The following is a 20,174-nucleotide window of genomic DNA, read 5'->3' as shown; positions in this document are numbered from 1 at the left end:
GCTGTAGCAGGAGGTGACATCAGTTCAGATGGCACAAGGCCCCCACTGACACTTGTGCTTCTCACTACACCTCAGGTACAGACTTCAAAACTGCACAGAAAAATGTAATTTCTCTAAACCATCAAACCCCCATGCCTCCTTTTGCAAAAGAAAAAGGCACAGCAGATAAAGTATGCTAGCAAAATTCCTATGACGTGGCATTTTCTGCACCCCTATTTTCCAAGCAATGCCAATGGGGATCCCTTTGCACTGTCTATCCTTGGCATAGTGAAAGCCTAAGTAACTTTTGGCAGATGACAAAGTGGGAAGTGCTTTCTATCCTTCACAACTTGTTTAACTGAGGGTGAAAGCAGCTGAGCGAGCTCCTCAAGGTTGTCAAGGTCATAAAGGAGGCAGGAGCAGTTCCCAGGAGCCAAAGTTCCCCTCTCATGTTTGAAAGAAGACAAACTTCAACACCTGGAACAGGTATAGAGGGGAATATATCAGGAGATAAAAAGGTTTTGCACACATCTACACAACCACATGTCTGACCTGTAAAATGAGAACAAAGTAGTCGACGGGCTTGTTTCGCTGGTAGAGGTAGTGTTCTGGGGCTTTCTTGTTCTTCTCATCGTATTTCAGCTCCTGGATCACGTTGGGATGTTTTAGCAGCCTGAGAAGGATCTTCTCTGACATCTGGGATGGACCAAATGCTTCTACTTCTATAACACAAGATACAACTTGGCATTACACCTCATATGCCAGGCAAGAAGTTAGCAATACTCGTTAATAAGCATTTGCCTATAAAAGACACACAGATGCAGAGATGTCCATTATGGAACTGCAGGTTTCCTGTCTTTTGAGACTGTTAGATTTGTAAAGGGAGGGGAAAAAACACAGTAACACCCCAATTTCCATTACTGAAGCATTTTTCAAAACAACCAAAGATCATGTCTTCATCTGAAAGGGAAAAGAAAAAGATGGTCTTCCCCTCTTGAGAGTTCTGAGTCACGGAGTTGTATAAATGGAAAAGCTTTAAAGTTGGGGCACAGAGAACCTCTGAATTTGTTTCTTCCTTCCCTAAAAGCTATTGAAGTCACTGTGTTTTTACTGAAGTCATTGCACTTTATTAAAATTTAATTAATTAATTAATTAATTGCTGCTTGGGGCCTATAAAGTTGCTCTAGAGAGATGCTCTAGATAAGACACAAATAAGACACAACTGGGGCTGCCATGGTTCATATGGGAAGAGTTACTCAAAGTGAGAAAGTACAGGTCATTTCAAGCCATGTGGGATTAATGCCTGACACACAGAACACAATCCCTATCCACTTGATCTTCAGTGTTTCCAACAGGAGCTGTTTGAAGCAGAAAAGCTCATCCTTGTATGGGAGAGGTAAGCCAGGGACGACGAGAATTACACATGCAAATTGATCAACTTTCCCAACACCTCATTTCAGAACAGGACCATTGACAACCCATCATCTGCTTAAGATCCTACTCTCAATTTAGAACAGAGAAACCAGAACTGTAGCTTTCATCTTTTTGATCAGTAGCTTCACCAACAGACCTGTATTTAAGCTACACAATCCTTCCATCCACAAAACAAGTAGAGAAGCAGCACTGTAAGACTATGTCTGTTGAGCAGGTGCTTATGGAACTCCACCGAGTCTTGTACACTACATGAACCATGCCTTGCTTGCTGTTAAATCCACATCTTCCTGTTGAACTGCTTCCTTTCACCAAGGACACGCTCACGTGCTCATGAGCCGTAGGAGTCCGAGCCGTCTAAGGAATTACTGCCCCTCAGCTGAGATGTGATAACCAATCATGTACATATTTCTTTCAAGTCACAGAGGCAAAATAAAGCATGAAGACAGACTAGGAGCATCAAGGCAGGCAGTTACTGCATCTTAGAGGAGGGGAAGTACTAACTTCCAAGTGGAGCTGGCAAACTTCAGACAAAGCAACTTTATAATTTTCCACCCATGAATGTATGTTGAACACGGCAGCAAAGATGACCGTCTGAAAGGCCTGCGTGTGGCACGTCTTTATATGTCAAAGAGAGACAGCACAAGCAATAGGAAGGCATTTTTCCACAAGCTCTCCTGTTTAAAGGCCTCATCTCTGAGGTGAAAGGACCAAGTTTACGACGAAAGGCAATACCAGCCGCAAGAAACCATTCAAGGGCCTGGTCTCTCTGCCAGACTGCCCACCCAAGGGCTAAAACATCAAGGTGTTCTGGGATGGAGACAACTGTCCTCTGAAACCTCTGAAGTCATCAACGGAGGTCACACAAGCCAGACAGAAATCCATTTTAAAGAATACAGTTCAACCACCTGTGCAGTCTGCATTAAATGTGTCAGGAGAGTTTTTCACTTGGAGTCATAAAGTCTCATGGAACGGGTTTAGACCTTCCTGCAACAAGTCCAGCATCTCTTTCTGGAGAAGGCACCAGAGTGCAATTACAGCCAGCTGGCCAGTGGTATCGAGTCCTCTTTGCTTTGTTCCCTGAGCTCTTCCTAATGGGGTGTACTTGCTAGTCGTTAATCTGACGGACTCTAGACATGCAGTGCGGCACTTGGCATTCATCCTTACCTTTCAGACCAATTTAAAGTTACTGGTCCACCCCTGGCATATGTCTCAGAGGGTTCATGCCGACACTGAACACAGGAGAGGAGAGAATTTAAAAAGAAAAACACAACAGTGGCATTATTTGTCACCCCACAATCCAGCCTCCCTTCCCGCCTGTCCTGTCTGTCCCACCCACCTCACCGGCCTTTGCTGACAAACTGCCTCAGGCTCTGGCACGATCGCAGAAGGAGATAACCCGCACTTGCCTGTGGCCAGGAACCGGTGCATTGCCAGGAGGAGCTGCGGTGATATTTTAACCTTCATCTCGCTGTCTGTCTGCTTGAAGGCAGAGAAGTCCTGCTTCCTGTCCCGATGAGCTACTTTCTTTTTCGTCTTGTTATCAGCTGGGGAAGGGAGGGTGGGAAAAGAAAGGAAGGAAGCGATTTCTGTTAGAACGGGGTCCAGCATGAACCGCGCCGGCCGTGGTCAGCCAGGAGGGCCACGCGGAGCACGAGGGGCAGGCAGAGCCCTCTGCAAAGCCCAGCTCACCATCACACAGCCCAAAGCACAGACCAGCAGGAGCTGTGCGGCCCTGGGGTGTGACGGTGTTCACAGGGGGTTTAGAATGAGGGAAGAGACGAGAATGTTGACTCCATATTTCAGAAGGCTTGATTTATTATTTTATGATATATATTACATTAAAACTATACTAAAAGAATAGAAGAAAAAGTTCTCATCAGAAGGCTAGGCTAAGAATAGAAAAGAATGAATAAAAAAGGCAGCTGTCCCAGACTCTCTGTCCAAGCCAGCTGTGCTGTGATTGGCCATTAATTACAAACAACCACATGAGACCAATCACAGATGCACCTGTTGCATTCCACAGCAGCAGATAATCCTTGTTTACATTTGTTCCTGAGGCCTCTCAGCTTCTCAGGAGGGAAAAAATCCTAAGGAAAGGATTTTCATAAAAAGATGTCTGTGACACCTGGGGCCCCGTCCTGCACAGCCAGGCACCCCAGCCTCTGTCACATCTCTGTCACCCTGGTCAGGGGAAAGTCTCTGCTTGCAAACACCTGACTGCAGAGCAGCTCTGCATGTTGCACTTCTGGTGGGGAGAAGTCCTGCTCAGTACTACTGAACATCAAAAGGTGTTGTTTTACAAGCATAGCTGGGATAGCTGTTTTTTACTTATACATTCCTTAGAAAATTCTCAGCACGTACACAGAGGAAATAGACAATAACTTATTTCTTTTGCTGTACCATTGGCTTCAGTGACTCTGCACAGCTGTGGCAAAATCTGCATGCCTTTGGCTGAAGTATTTTCAATGTCTGGTATATGCAGTTTCTTTCATCCTGTCCAAACTTCAGCAAAAGCTGGCAAGGTGTACAGCCTGGAGGTGGGAATCTCTGGCCACTTTACAAGCACTGAAGCCAGAATAAAGTACAGAATGGCTTCAGAAATTCTGATATGGGTTTTTGCCTGCTAGTGATCCTGGCTTCCTGGACTCCTGTGTCTTAAAACAGGCTCTGTGGTGAGGAATCTCCATTTGTAAAAGACAACATGAAAGAGACACAAACAATGCAGGTATTACCATCCACTCCCATAGCTGATACCCCAAAATGTTTGGGAAACCAGGGAAGTGGACAGCTACGGGTATGTTGGGGTATGGTATACATCAGTTGCAGGGAGAAGAGGTCTCTGCTCAGATGGCAGGGTGCTGCTCCTCTCTGGTGACACCACCTGTAGGGTGGCAGTGGCTATAAGCAGCAGAATGCTGTCAGACAGCTCTGAGCTCCACAGAGTGCAGGAAAGCCAAGTGTTGAGGCAATTCCTGTGAGCCCCTCAGAGATGATACACAGCTCAGGTTCTAGGGTCTTAGAGGGGGAAGATCCTAAGAACACTGCAGCTACTTGTCCATCAGCCCCTCAGTCAACTGGTGTCAAATGACTGGACTTCTGAGGGACTGCAGGTAGCTCTGGCACATTGATGCATGGCACAGGATTGGGCAGGCACACAAAGAGCTGCAGGTGAAGTTAACACTGTGAAACTGTACTTACTCCCAGGTGCTTGTTCAGATTTTGAGTTATACATGCAAAGATGATTAAAGTGATGCACTGGAAGCCACTGAGATCTGGAGCCTTTTACAAGTCCAAATAAATGCTACAGACTACAAAAGGCTCAGAAACTGGTTGAGTTTGAGGCTTGGAAATGCACAATGCTGGTAATTTACAGGCTTCTAGATTTTCCCAAGTCACTCAGTCTTTTAGACATGAGTATATCCACATCCTCAGCTTCCCAGGAAGCTCCAGGACTGCATCCCACTCCACTCCAGGACTATCACAGACTCAAAAGCAATACTGTGCTGACAGAAATTTGCTTATTTGAGATATCTCAAGTGTATTCTGTGACCAGTGCAAATCAGAAAGTTTGAGATGCTTGTTCCCAGGCACATGGAGAACAATGATGACCCATGTCCTTTTTCTTCTTTGAAAGCAGAAGCCTCTTACCTTAGTAGTACTTTACACAAGACTTGGACTACATCAGGGACTGCAGTTTCTCTTCCAAAAGCAGGAATAGAAACCACTGAAGGCTACAGACTAAAAACAATCCCTGCCTTAGGAATATAGTTTGAGACAGACCTTATCTGTACTTGCAGTTAAAGGAAAGATGCATACCAAAGTAATGGAAAATTAATAGTGAAAAAAGTAGCCTAGAAGCTCTCACTAGGTCCTACCTCTTGTAAGAGATAAGAAGAATAGAAACTGTTTTTTTCTGAAAAGCTCAGAAAATGTTGTTTTTAAAGCACTGTATCTGAGGTGTTTTCTCACAAGGAGTTCCATCATTGCTCTCTTCAGGGAGGCAAAAATCACAAGGACAAGTGTTTGCCCTGGGACAGAGAAACATCTCTGTGCTTTTCCTTTTAAAGAGCTGTAACACTGCAAGCTTTACACTGCACTACTGGTACCTGAAAACAACACCAGCATCACACACTGGGAAGATGACTTAAATCTTTCTGTCCATAATGGTCATCAAGATAAGAGACCCAGGCTCTAACTCAAATAATGGGCAATTTCAACTCCCCCTATTTTTTTTTCCTTGGCAGCTTATCCAAAAACCTTCCCTCAAGAAAAATGTTACATGGCTATAGCAGAGCCACATGGCTTAAGTATTATTGGCACTAGCATTATATTGGCTTATTTTTGCAAGGGATGGTCTTAAATTGTTCTTTGCTATCCAAACAACTTCTGAGCTTCTTTTAAGACATAAGAACCAAGGACTGGATTGTGACCAATGTAATTGAATCTGAACCAGGTATTTCCTGTCTGTCCTTTCTCTGGTAAGTGAGATGGAGATGCGGGCACTGAAGTTATCTTGGCATGCTGAAGTGATCTCTGCTCACAGAGTGCTGAGCTGCTCTTTGGTTCTGCAACATGAACAATGAGATGCACAAGGGATACTCTCACTACAGCTTCTGGTGAGAAATCAACAAATCCTGCAAAGGTCTTCAGTAGGTTCTGGAAATATTTAGACTTCACCTTCATGGGCAACAAGCCTGACCATGAACTCTGGGCTGAGGTAGAGAACTCCAGAGGAAGAGTGGTCAAAATGAAATTTAGGTTGTGATATCTCTTGTAATAATCCTAAACATAACATGAACAAGCAGTCTGTGCAGTCTAACACAGAACATACAGCTTTCTCCCTTGGGCCTCTAAGAAAGTTGAGAAATGCTCTCCCACCATGGCTAGAGCCATGGCAGCACAGGACAGATTCCTGTAGTGTGCCAACCATGAAAAAATGCTACAACTTTCCAGTACTAAGAGCCAAACACACTGGCAGCTCTTCATCACGACATGGGCTGAAATGTGTCATGACAGAAACATCACCTCTCCACCCCTTCAGCATCCCCAGTACAAAGTTTCATTCTCAGAAGTACTCAGTCTACCCAGATCTTGATGGGTCAGACATATTTAATAACTTTTCCTGCTCCCAGCATCTCTGCAAGCCACAGCACAATAGAACCATATGAAGACATACCATACATTTATTTGCACCCCTACAGAAATTCATGTGGAGTTCAGCAGTGAGAGCAGCTTTCAGCAGAAACTGTAAATATACTATTGCTTCCACCTTAACACAGTTCAAATGTTTTTTCATGGAAACAACAGAAAGGCACAGCTCCAACACCAAGGTCAGCCATTTCATCAAATTTCAAGTTTCCATCAAAGCAAAACAAAACAATTTAAAACTTCAGAACAAAGTGTAACAATGCTGCCAGAATTTTTCAAAAGCTCTTTTTTAAAGTAAACACCTAGTACAGAGCAAATCAGTCCAAGGGTTTCAAGCTGACCTGTTGTGAGTTGAGCAAGCCAGACTGCTATAATAATGAACAGAATCAGAGGTGGGGTTACTAACAATGACACTGTGATATCAACACCAAAAATAACCTGCCTTAACATATAATGGACAATAAAATACTTTCAGTAAACTCATGTTCTCACACATGTTCTCATCACCAAACCAACTGGATGTTGGCTGCCCAAGTCCAATCCTCACAGCTTCTTGGGATTTCTGCTCTCTCCCTTACTGCTATAGTATCCTTCAGTCTAAACAGTGGAATGATCTCCAGTGCTTCATAAAGAAATTAGAAGTTCTTCATGGTACTTACTCACCCTCTAAAATTTCCTGCATCCTCCAGGAAGCCTAGGAAGTTTTCTTCCTGTTCTGAACGAGGAATTTTTGATAGTAAAAAATTATCCCAGGAATGAGAGTTTCAAGTGAACTCAATGTTCATCAGCTCTGTTTTGTTAATATAGGAAGCCTTCAGGTAGTAAAATTAAAATTTAATTCTCATTTCCTTGCCCTCTAACATCTTATTAATGGGCAAAGCTTTTTTTGTCCTGAAGAACAACACAGCATGATCTATGTGTTTTCTTTTAACAAACAAGGCAGAGAGGGAAATTGAAAGCATAAGCAGTGTCTTCCCTCAAACATGCATGTAAATATCTCAAGGGTAGATTAAGACAGGATCTTTTTGGAGTATAAAAGGAAGTTTGAGTTCAGCCTGCAAAAGCATTATGTTGCAACTGATTAGCCCAACAATTCATTTGCGAAGGTATGAAAAAAAATCAATATAACTGGCCTTCTATGATTTACACAGTAATTAAACTGTTCAGCACATGGTGAAACACAACTGTGATTTACATGATCATTTGGGTACATAAATACTGATAAAATATCCACTAGGTACAGAAAGCATTTCAGGCAAAAACAAGTCTATCCCACAGTATAAAGTGCTCATTGGGCATTTGGCTTGGAGGGAGGATAGAAGATGCTTGGGTTGGCCTGAACAAATGCTGTAGAAACATTCTTTCCATGAGGAAAGAGAAAAAAAGCAAAGAACAGCTGAACAGTGTTAAAGGTACTTAAGATTATTATTTCTACTATAATAGAATCTAGAGACATCCTTGTGCTGCACGAAAACACATAGTGAAAAACAGCATCTGCCAGCAAGTGATCAAAGCCCAGATAAGACAGATGAAGAATGACTGAAAGGAAGTCCTGTATGCACAGGCCACATTGTGCAGATGGGGGGAGAAGCAGACACTTCAGGTAACTGGCCAAGCTTTAATCTGGGAAAGAAAAGGGTCCAGATCTCTCAAGTTCTAGGTAATGGTTGACCTGCAGCATCATCTCCCTCAACAGACATTACCACAAAGAAGGAAGGAGCTGTGCTGAGTGATGAAAAGAGAAGGCTGGTTTAGGACAGGCTGGTTTTCAGCCCTGAGGAAGACTTTCCATTCTCAAGATCTCTCAATGAGTGACAGATATTCTAAAGAGACTCCATTCCTCCTCCTTGAGGCATGGTATTTGCCTGCCTCTTGCTGAACTATGGTTGTACATGGACTACAGGCCCTTGAGGCAGAGTGACAATAGGGGAAAATGTGGGAGATCATTGTTGCAGATGTAAACTTTCCAGGTAAAAGGATCAAATAAAGAAACTTGTCCTGCTTCTGAATTAACAAAGCCTAAAGGAGTGAGGTTCCCATGCTGCAAAACCAAAAATTACTTTGACCATCTGAGGGATCTGAAGGTCATTTTGTTAAGGAAATTTCCTCAACAATTTGACTACTGAGATTTTTTACAACATAACAACATATTAACAACATAACATCTCTCAAAACACAGCTATAAATACAATTGCTGCTGGATGGAGTCTTTCTTCTCATCTATAAGCAAATTGCAAATATTTCTACTTACTGTATAGATCTGTTTCATCCAGAATTTCAGACTTGATGATCTCTTCAATCACATCTTCTAAAGTGACAATTCCCAGGACTTCATAAAAAGGGTCCCCTTCTCCTTCATTGTTTACTCTTTGCACTATAGCCAGGTGAGACTTGCCTGCAAGGAGACAGATCAGCAATTTAGACATTTTAGAAACTTCTGAATGATCAGAAATTATAGCAGAACTAGAGACATACAGGTATAAATAAAAAGACAAAAAGGTTGGTGTCAGGCTTTATGAAAAAAGGGGCAAAGTTTAACAGATGCTTAAAATCATAATCTGATTTCTGTCTGAGATACACATTCCTGCATCACATAAATCCACCTTATGCCCTAAAGAAGAGCTAAAAAGATTAGTGTTCTTGTTCTAATGTCTTTCCCAGCAAAACTGTCACCCAGGCATTGAATTCATCATATTATCTTGTTGTTCTGCTTCTTGCCTCATGCATTGGCAGAGGAAGGCCAGGCTGGAGCCCTCCTTTGCAGTGAGATCCCATGGATGTTTTCCCCAAGCCTGGAAAAAACAGCAACAACGACCAAAGCACAGAAGCACAGGAACAGGATAGAGCTAGGGAGAAGTCAGCCCCATCCATCAGCTCCTCTTTTTCCCCCCTCTTCCTCAAAAATAATTTATTTATATATTCCCCACATGGGGTGATGACACGTTATTTAGGATTTAATTAATTAAAATATTCAAAGCAACTGTCTGATCAACAAAGAGAACATCAAAGAAGAGATTTAACAGCAGTTCTAAAGATTCCTGAGCTGTGCATCATTCACACTGAATTCTTAAAGTTCTTTCTGCCATAGCAATGATGATGGTAAGAATATCATCATCATGACCCTTCAAACTGGCCTTGATACCTCTGGTTGCCAGTTTCTCCAGCTGCCACTGAAAACCAGTCCTTTCTAAAGCTGCATAAATAACAGCATTCATTCAAGTAAGTGGCATTCTGCAGTACAAGTACACAGACATCAATGTGCTTTCTGAACTATCAGGAGGTAAGAAACTGTGTCTCAGAATCTTCTTTGCTGGTCTCAAAAATTATCCTTATCCCCAACTGAGGAAGACAACCAAAATAGTTCAACTTTGCTTAGACCCCTTTATAGGCAATAATGACTGCCTGTTTTAAGATTCAGATTATTAGACTAACAAGCATTCAAACTATTCCAGCCCAGACTTACTCATGCTTAAAGAATGAAAATATCCCGAACAAATTAGACGAGGGAGGAAAACTTATCAACTACTGATATAAACATTGCATCAGGTCAAGTCAATTCACTTTGGTAAGTTTTTCACATCTGCTTTCCCAGGGACCCAACATAAGCAGTTAAAAACAAATTCTTGGTGAATGCTGTCTGTCGAAAGTTAAATTCTTTTGCTATTCCCAGCTTGTGATCATTTAAAAGGAATTTTCCAAAGCAGGGTCTAATATTAGACTCAAAATGAAGTTTCCATTCCACTTAGGCGATATTCTCACCAAAGTAACTACTGCATAATCTGATTGTCTTGGAGCTACTCGTTTAGATGCAGATGGACATACTTTAAATACCAACTGCACAGCACTGCTGAGTCTTATCTTGAGGAGACCTTATTCTACAGCAAATTAATAGAAAGATGATTTGCGATTTTTAAAGTATCAACATTCATATTGTACTGAAAGTCTTGCACTGTGCCAGGTTTTACGGGTTTTATTTCTCTGCATTGCTGGCAAGACTTCCAGCTCTTTCTACTGCTCAATGAACAGCATTGAAGTGACTTCAAAATAACATGAAAGATTTGAGCACTATTATTACTGCAATTTGCCTGTAATATATTACTCCAATTATATTCTTTCAACATAACAATGTTAAATAAGAACTGCAGCATCAAAAAAAATTTGCACAGACAAAACAAATGTTCTAATTTATTTCCCAGTGCCTGCTCATGCTATATTAGTATATTTGCTTTCAAGTCAAAAGACAGGCTCCTTCAAGAGCCATTTCTATCACAGACCACAGCAGCTCATCAGCACATGCTTATTCAGGTGCTAATTCCTCAGGATATATGTTCTCACATATTAGTAAGTGGTAAGATCTGTTCAACTGGGTTAAATTAAAAAAAAACAAACCAAGTAAATCAGCCAAACAAGAACACTAAAAGACAATGCTATCACCTCGTGTTCAGCTTTGATCAAAATCATCAGCCTTCTCCTCCACTTCTGCACTGCCTATGATAATGCTGAACTAGGTGATGAAATTTGAAATTTTGAAAAGAACAGTCTTTCTAACAATGGAGTCCTGAACACATCTACAAGCAATGTCAGAGATTTATGAAAATGGGATGAGGGAAGGACCTGAGGGGTTGGAATACAATGGGAAGTTGTGCACAAGTTTCATCCACAAAACAAGTTGCATGCCCTTCCTACCAGAGTGGTCCCCACCAGGAATTCAGCATCACTAAAGCATGTTATGCTCTCCCCATTTGAGCAGCTGCAGGAATCTGATCCAAGCAACAACACCTAATGTGAGATGAGTGACCAAAACCTGTACCAGCTGCTGCTCTCTTAAGCAAAGTGAGCTGGTAAGACAGGAGTTATGGAGAGGTATCAGGCATTTTGCACTTTCTGTGATGAAAAAGAAGGCTAGAAACACTTTTTTTCTGGCCTTGCCATAATCTCCAATTTTAATGGTTTTTTTACTTATCACCCAAAGTATCAAGACCATTGAAACTTGCCATCTTCACTGGATTTTGGTGGGTAGCATTGATACTCAGTTCTACCCTCATTATTAAATAACCTAGATGTTACAGAGAATTTATCTGCTGAGAAGAGCTAAATTATCCACACACATGGTGGCACTAACCTTTCCTCCCTCCTGATTGTCAAGTTTTCCTGTTCCAGGCTTTCATCAACCCAACACTTAGCTGGGGTCAGATGAATTTAAGCCAATCTAATAAGCTGCCCCTAAAAGGCTGCCTTTTTCTCCCAAGTTCTCTCCTTCCTTTCTATTGGCTCCAATGCTCATGAAATTACTTGATGAGACAGATGAGATCCAAAAATGACATCTCTTGTGTCTTTGCAAGATAATTTTGACCCAGATCCAATAATTTGCAAGAAATCACCAGACAGTGGAACACACATCAGAGGTGGTGACGGAGATGTTATGAAGATGCATTCCCAGACTGGCTGCCCTCTCACCACAGAAGACTGAAAATAACCTGCACGTATGGAAGTAATCAAGACATAAAAGGCTAAAGGAAAAGCTAGGAGTGCAAAGACCTCTTTATGCATAGTAAAAGAGCACAACACAGCATGTGCTCAACTGTAAAAGTGGCCTGTAAGTAAAATAATGATTCCCCTGAGTGTTTGAAACAGAAATTGGCTACAGCTTTATTCAAACACTTTATCAGGCCACTGACAATTGTCATATTATTTTATTCAATTGAAAAAGAGCAGTTTCAGCTTGTATTTTCTATTGCTAAAGACTCATAGCACATATCCAGTAAGGAGCTGAATGAAGTAAACATCCAGCAGGTTCAAAAATCTGGACTGCATATAATATTCCTAAGGCTTTGAGAGCAGAACATAAAAATTACACAGAGAGAACAGGTGTAAGGAAAGTTCTGTACTTCACTGATTTTCTGGCCGCAGTTTCTAACCACACTTCATAGATGACATTAATGCTCCTTTAATCCTTTGCTTTAAGTGCTGATACAATGAGATTTAGCAAGTGGGCAGCTCTGTAAAACTGCCAGTTCTGACAATAAAGGCAGAAATGATGTGTGACCCACAGCTCCTCTGTGGGCACAGGCAGGCAGTGTTTGCTTTCTGCCTCAGTTTCCCCCCTTACAGTGACAGAAGTGACACCACCAAGGGCCTGTGTGGGGCTTATACTGTACATGGCCCAAGTTGTGACAAATGTTATTCTCTCTGTTACCTCCACATGCAACTAAAGCACCAAGCAGTTTTGGTAAACATAAATCCAGTCTCTTCCCATTGCTTAAAGCCCTGCTGCTCAGCTTAGATTTTGCTCTGTAGAATTTCTGATTAATTTATTAAGCTAATTAGGAAACATGAAGATGCTTAGTTAAATCCGCATGAGTAAGTGAACCTAGAATGAGCTCCTGGGAGTCCATGTGATTTAATGACCACACAGAACAGAACTGGAAGAAAGAAATGCCTGAGATACTCATTCTCTTACTGTACCATGACAATTTCTTGGGAAATACAGAGTGGTGGAAAATTCTCCTTTTGATCCTGAGGCATTTATACATCTAGAGCAAGGACCTCAAGAATACTGTCATGCAGTTCAAACCAGAGATGAAAACATCTCTTCAAGATCTGCTCTGGTCACTCACAGGATCTTGACTCCATGAAGGGTTCTGCCATTTGGATGGAGCTGTACCCACCCCACTCTCACATGTCACTTCCCGACAGACACATATGCAAAAGAAACAGAATGACAGACATATTGTGGAGTTCAATAAATGCAAATGCAAAGCCATAAACCTGGTACAAAACAACCCCATATGCTGGCACTGGGTGAACACACTACAGGAGTCAGCAGCATGTCCCTGCAGCAATGAAAGGAACTGTGTGCTCACATCAGCACACGTGCAGCTGGCAGGTCAAGGGAACAGATTATTCCTCTCTATTTGACACCTGTGAAACGACACCTGCAGCTCTGGCATTCAGTTTGGGGTTCTCCGGTTCAACAAAGACACCAGGAAACTGAAACAGTTTTGGTGGATGGAGATCCTAAGAAGGGCTGGGCTGGAGCCCACGATGCACAAGAAAAAGCAGAGGGCTCTGCATTGGTGGAGTCTCGCAGAGAAAAGGCTGAAAGAAAGGACTGCAAAATCTTCCTGTACCTCATAGAAGGCTACAGAGAACACAAAACTAGAGTCCTTTGAGCTAGATACTGATGGGACAAGAGACAATAAACACAAATTCAAACATGGAGACTCTTTAAATAATGAAAACTTGCTCCTCATGATGGTGGTCAAACACTGGAACCGGCCCAGAGGGGCGGTGAAATCTCCAACTTTGGAGGAATTAAAAACTCAGTGACCTGAGCCAGCTTCAAAGGTGGCCCACTCCAAAGAGGGGATTGGACCAGATGACCTCCAGAAGTCCCTTCCTAAATTATCCAGTGATTTTAAGAGATTTTGAAGGGAGGTCTGACTAAAATCCCAGGCCAAACTTCATCGTTGAATTTTCATTACCAAATTTCTTAAAAAACTGTAAAACTTTCAGTTTGCATAAGGATATATAAAAACAGCAAATTTACTGATCTGGAATGCCACAATCTTGCCTTGTATGTGACCAAATGTAATAACAAAATGCTACTACTAGCCAGACTATGCTTCAGAAAATTACAATACTGCTGCCATAGCTTTAGAGCAAACACAGGTTCCCAGGAATGAGTGATCCAACAGCAAAAGTGCAATTTAGGGGCTCTGAGCAGTGAGCTACAACCTGCAGTGATGTGTATAAGCTTACACTATGAGAAAGCAACTTGAAATGCCGCTATTTCTGCCAAAGAAGGTTTAGGAACTCAGTAACTGGAAAGATTTGTAGATGTTATTTCCCCCCTGCAAGCAGCAGATCTTACTAAAGGCTCCTGGCTTCCTTAAAAAAAAATTTAAAAGAAAAATCAAAGCTGTGGTAGACATTTATAAAACAGAAGATTCTTGTTAAGTCAGTTTGTGGTAAAACAAGAATCAGGCTAGTGCATTTTTGTTAAAACCAGTAATCTGAGTCTGTTTGCTATTGGTTAGTGCCCTGGAACATTAAGCCATAGCCTGTTTAATATGCCTTCAATGACATGGAGAAAAATCCCATGTGGTCTTTAGCTGCCCTTGAATTTTCTAACTAACAATCTGTGCTTCTGAAAATTCTCCCTGTTTAAACTTATGGGACTGTTTTTGTTTCGACTGATTTGTACAAAGGTAAACACTGGCCTGTCACTGAGATTCACAGGTTCAACAACACATTATTCCAAACAATCAATTTTAAAACACATTGTATAATTTATCCATTAAAAATAACTCCCCCTGGAGTAGCCCTGGCTTGCAAGCAATTATATCAAAGTAAAAAGTGTTTTCCTCAGTTTCTTTTCTGCACCACAGTTCAAGGACATTTAATCTCCCTTCTATTAGCAGAAATTTGCATTCATGCTGTTTGCTTTTTCACTTTGATTATTTTCAATGGGGCAATCAGACTGGTATTTTCCCCAAACACACACACATAAACTGGTGCACGCTGTCTTTGGGTTCATAACACAACATTATTCACAGAATCAAGAGAAACCCAAAACTTCTGTAAAAACATAATCTAGGTTTAGACAAGACTTTTTAGATCCTGTTCTTTTCAGCAGCAAAACATATAATTTTTAATATATATTTGGGAAGGGAATCTGATAACTAGCATTCATTTAATACAACCACATAAAAATCATCCAGACCCTCAAAGGAAATGAGTGAAAGTATCAGCACAACCATTGGGAATACAGTGATTCTCCTTTAAACCAGAGAGCTCAGCCTCGTACAAACATTAACTAGAAACCACAGCAGCCTTCACAGGAAAATAAAAAAGTAGCACTTTAAATAGACTCTTTGTGTTAAAGTCCATTTAGTGGGAGGACACCAAAAAAAGCAAAAATCAGGGAGAGTTTCAGAATGACTTCCTGACAGTGAATTGTATTTGTAAGGAATACTTTCCCAAGGGAAACGACAGAAGTTCAGTTACTTGCAACTTTGAAAACTTGACTGGACAAAGCTGCTAGAAAGGACTCAATAATTCTCCAGTGCCCTGTGGCAGATGGAAGAGAAGTGATGAGCTAACATTTTCCATCTACACCAGCCTACCAGTCGGTGTAGGCACTCCAACTCAACTGCTGCTGCCTTCAATCCCTTCTGCTAGGACCTTGGTGAGACACACACTGACAAACTTAATTTACTTTGCTGCTGCTTCTAAATGTGAGAGCACAGCTCTAGAAAGCTGCAACTGAACTGAACCTGGCGACCAACTCAGATCTGGAGCTGGGAAGCCTCCATAGGTACACCAGTAAAATAAATTAGCTGGGAACCAGAAATAGCTTGAGTGTAAGGAAAAAAAGGTAATTTCAACTCAGACCTCTGCTATCAAAGCAGAAATCTTAGGGAAGAATCAAATGTGAGAATATTTAGGGAAAACTATTAAAAGGAATAGGCAGGCATCATGAATGAAATTGAAAAGTGGAGAGAAAGAGTTTCAGAAACTCCTTGAACATTGCTAACAACTCCCTTGTCATGAACAGCATGGCAATGCTTCCCAGTCAGGCAGTGCTTTTGCAGTAGGGAATTTGTGCTGAATATGGCTGAGGTTAACAATAACCAGGGTCCACAAGGGTGTAAAATGCACACCACTAGCTCAGCTGCTCTCAGTGTTGACCAGAACTCTGAGTTCAGCCTAGTAAATGAACAAACACAAGCTGCTTCCCAGAACTGGAAGCATTTTCTGCCTTAGAGAAGTATCCACTGGATCTGAAGTAGGAGAGGAAGAGAAGGAAATCCTAATACTTGAGAAAGAAATCTCTCCCAAAACCAGAATACCTTTGGACACCTGTCTGAGGCTCTAACCTGAGCAGAAGGTTGTGACACTAGGACACTGGTGGTTTGAGATGAGAAACAGGGTGGAAGTTTAAAAACAAAATTAAGGAACCACTTCAGAAGTGAAGCAAACTAAAGAGAGAAGACGTGGCAACAAGAAGAGAAAATACTGAATCTGGAGAGAGGCCTAGGACTATTTGGACTGACATGGAACAAAAAAGTTCAGATAAAATTTAAGGCAAGCAAACAGAATATTGAAGTCATTCTTGGTCATGGTTCAAGTCTTCCACATTGGATTGAAAAGATACTGAAGTGTGACTTATGCTGATGTGATTTCCCCCGTGCCCCCACTTCCCAAGGCAAGTAATGACCTTTTGGAAAGAAGTGTAAGAAATGCATCTCCTTACTGACTCGCACCTCCACAGCATGATCAGCAAGGAATGTTTTTAGTGTTCAAGCACCCTAAAAAGGAGCCATACTAATTTTATTACTTCCCTGTTTGTTCAAGATTGTCCCACCGATTTCAGCATTCCTTCGGGGATGAAGAGCAGGCACCGGCACAAGTGCTGCCAGCAGAGGGAGTGCAAAACCTTGGGTTTGCTGAGCTCCAGCTCCAGGTCCTCCCCAGACCTCAGCCCAGCAGATGGAGAGAAGAGGCCCTGGATTCTGGCATCGGTGGGGCCTGGCTGCTGGCTGGATGTTGAATCCTTTGAGAGATGTGCCCTTCAGCCTGGGATCCACAGCAATGCCGTCTGCAATGGCCTGTTCAGCATCTCCTCCTGCAGCTTTGCATTGCTGCTATGACTTGTCCCCCTCCAACTTCCTCTGCCTTCCCTGCCCTAGGGGAGACTAATTCTTGAGCTCTTTAGAAGGGCTCAGGAGAAGAACTGTCACCTCCTCATAGTCTCCTCCAGTCCAACAGGAGGAGACTGCTACCACAAACCAAGAGTTAGCCCCCTAAATGAACACAAGAGCATCAAGAGATGTATGTTTATGAGCAACAAAAATATAAATCAATCCAAAACAACAGTGAATGGGATGACTTTGATGTTCAGGTAACCAAAACAACACCAACAGAAACAACAGCCTTGTTCTGTATCACTGCAGCCAAAAATCCTACTGATCTAATCCATCCTCTAATCCTGCCTCCCTCAATTCCTAGAACAGACTGGGTTTAATTCAGAGAGCTTCTAGATTTTGGCATCTACACCATGGGATTTTAAATCGACAAAGGTAAAGTACTAGAAGGCACAACAGAAACATGTTTGGACATTAGGAGAAGGTTAGCTGAGGCCAGCATGCTTACATAAGGACCTGAACTGTGCTGAGAGCAAAGAGCATGAGCTGCAAAGGAAGAGCAGCATCTTGAGACTGTGGGTCCTGAAAGGAATTGGGGGCTGGATATACTCTTTTTTTTAATTATTATTATTATCATAATCAGCTGTTATAGTATACTTTTAGTTCACTATTTAGGATATAAATTTAAAAGGGTTCCTGTGTTACCAGCATCTTAGTTCATTAATATTCTATTTTAATGACTTGTTTTACTTCAGGCCATTTATATCACATGTAGTTTGCAATTCCAGCAGCTCCAAATCCAGCCTGGTCGATGGCACCATCAGATTTTTCAAGCTTTCAAATTTATACTGTGACAGAAGCCAGAGGAAGATGAACAAAAAGCTACCCTGTTAACTTTCTAAATTGGCAACACCACCTTCATCCAGCCAGGTCTGTACAAGCCCAGGAGCACTCAGGTGTGTGCACTGCCACAGTGCCCAAAGCTGTGGGATAAACACACCCCTGGAACACAACCAGAGCCATGACCTTGACTCTGCACAAGCGCAGGATCGGGGCCACGTGAGCTCTGGCACTGCACATTTGTTTCTCTTGATTCACACAGTGCCATTACAGAGCAGCTCCTGAGCCATGCAGCACCAAGGACACTGCAGCAATCTGCAGGCACAAGAAACACAGCCACCTTCTCCCCCTGCCTTTTGGGTTGGGCCAGGTCCCATGGGGGTACCACTGCAGGAAGAGCTGCCCCAAAACTGTGCTTCACACTGCCAGCAAATTCAAGGGGAAGGGGGAATATCCTCTGGCTGGAAAGTGACTCTTTGAAAAACTAAAGATATGGACACCAAAGTGTAGAGAAGTGCCAAGACACACCCAAAGTCACAGAACCAAGAACTTTGCAGGAGCGACCAATTTAAACTTTCATATGTCACATTTTCACTTTGCTTTGGTGCAATTTTAGCGAATGACAGACATCACAGCTGGATCCAGATCCATGCCTCTTCACCAAGAACAGGTACACAGCAACCATCGTGGATATGGGGGAGGGGGGATGTAATTTCAACCACTTGAAGACATCCTGGAATTGTCTGACACCAAAGCAGGAGGACAGAAGAGCACCTGTGATTTCAGAACTGGGCATCACAGATATCTAAATTCCTGCAAACTGCAGGTCTTTTTGCAAAATAATAATACAATAATATATAGAGAAGGGAAAAAACCCTAATTTTGCATTTTGCTAAGGATTTAAGTAGACCTTGTGTTACTTTTAAAGCCCATCATGCAAAGAAGCCAAAAGAATTGGTTCAAATGCTGACTCAGCATCCCCAGGAAAAGGAAAGATTATAGAAAACTGCCTTGCTTGAAAGAATGACAGTTCTGATAATACATTTGAATGCAATCTTATTATTTTCCAAGTACAAGCATAAATTGCCTGTCTTTGTTCCTAGGAGCTATCAATTACTCATAGATGTAAGATTTTCCAGTGAATTAGTAATACAACATCATCTTTTCAGCCCCACAAGACAAGATCAATTTTCTGAAAAATGGTACTACTGGGTCATATTTTACAAATGGGAACTTCAAAGATCAATCTCTATTGCAATTATGCCATTAATATTTTTAATTACTGGCTTGATATCAAAGCTTCCTAAAGTTTCCATTTGTGAACAACCATCTAATTAGTGGAGTTTTTGGGCCATCCTGCATAGCCCTCTGGTAGGGCTGAGTTTGTCCAGAGCTCTTGAAGGAGGAAGGAAACCTCTCAGATAAGACAGCAAAGCCCTGCTCCATCAGCAACAGCCACTGCAGAGAACTGGAGATAAGGTGAAGTGAGAGCCTTGCCCCTGAGCAAGAAGACACTGGAGATAAATGATGAGGAGAAAAAGGAGTCTTAAGAGATTGAATTTGTGAACTTGCCATTTGCTGGTTTTGCTGTGATGAAGAATTCCTTTGCTCCAGAAGACTAAATCAGGACTGCTGAACAGTTTTCCAACTGCTGGGTATTGATGACACGGGGTGACATGTGACTCACACCTACATGACAATATTATTCAAATTCTCCTTGTCAAATATTTACATGAAGTGAAGAGCTGTAATATTTCAGTGACATAACAGGAATTCTGTGAGAATAGTACTTCTTTCATGATGCTTAGCTCAGGGAAGATGTAATAGAGACAGTCCTGTTTTCTTTATTATTCTGCAGAAGTCTTTAACATTATTTTAGCCCCATCAAAAACTAATCTGAATGTATTTGCTCACAAATAACCTAAATACCAGCTTTAATATCTCTGACTTCTGTGACTGTTTGACAATTTTACTACAGAACAAGCTTTGTGGCATAATGTCTCATAGGGAATGGGGTTATTGATCTAAGCAGAACACTTTGTCAATCATTAAATCTCCTCTGGCAAGGGACAGATCTCCTCTGTCTTTTTAAGACTGTTCACCTTTGTTTGTAAATGTGTGTGT

The 20,174-nt window shown here is 41.8% G+C and overlaps 1 protein-coding gene across 3 annotated transcripts in view; it reads right to left on the bottom strand.

Annotated features, from left to right (window-relative positions):
• The window catches only part of CNNM2 (cyclin and CBS domain divalent metal cation transport mediator 2), a 110,300-nt gene that overhangs the window by 13,612 nt on the left and 76,514 nt on the right, over positions 1 to 20,174 (bottom strand). For 2 of the 3 annotated variants that reach the window (XM_071446182.1, XM_071446184.1), the window contains exons 2-4: positions 8,813 to 8,956; positions 2,820 to 2,957; positions 532 to 701 (exon numbers count right to left, since the gene is read on the bottom strand). In XM_071446182.1, the coding sequence (XP_071302283.1) occupies positions 532 to 701; positions 2,820 to 2,957; positions 8,813 to 8,956 (452 nt within the window). Of the gene's footprint in view, positions 1 to 531; positions 702 to 2,577; positions 2,643 to 2,819; positions 2,958 to 8,812; positions 8,957 to 20,174 lie in introns of those variants that run through there. The other variant, XR_011682174.1, reaches the window with a different exon arrangement.

Source organism: Agelaius tricolor, unplaced genomic scaffold (genome assembly GCF_023055355.1).
Source record: "Agelaius tricolor isolate 1412-34295 unplaced genomic scaffold, bAgeTri1.0.p SCAF_22, whole genome shotgun sequence".
Lineage (NCBI taxonomy): Eukaryota > Metazoa > Chordata > Aves > Passeriformes > Icteridae > Agelaius > Agelaius tricolor.
The sequence above is the reverse complement of the archived record's forward strand: the minus strand, read 5'-3'. Positions and strand labels throughout refer to the sequence as shown.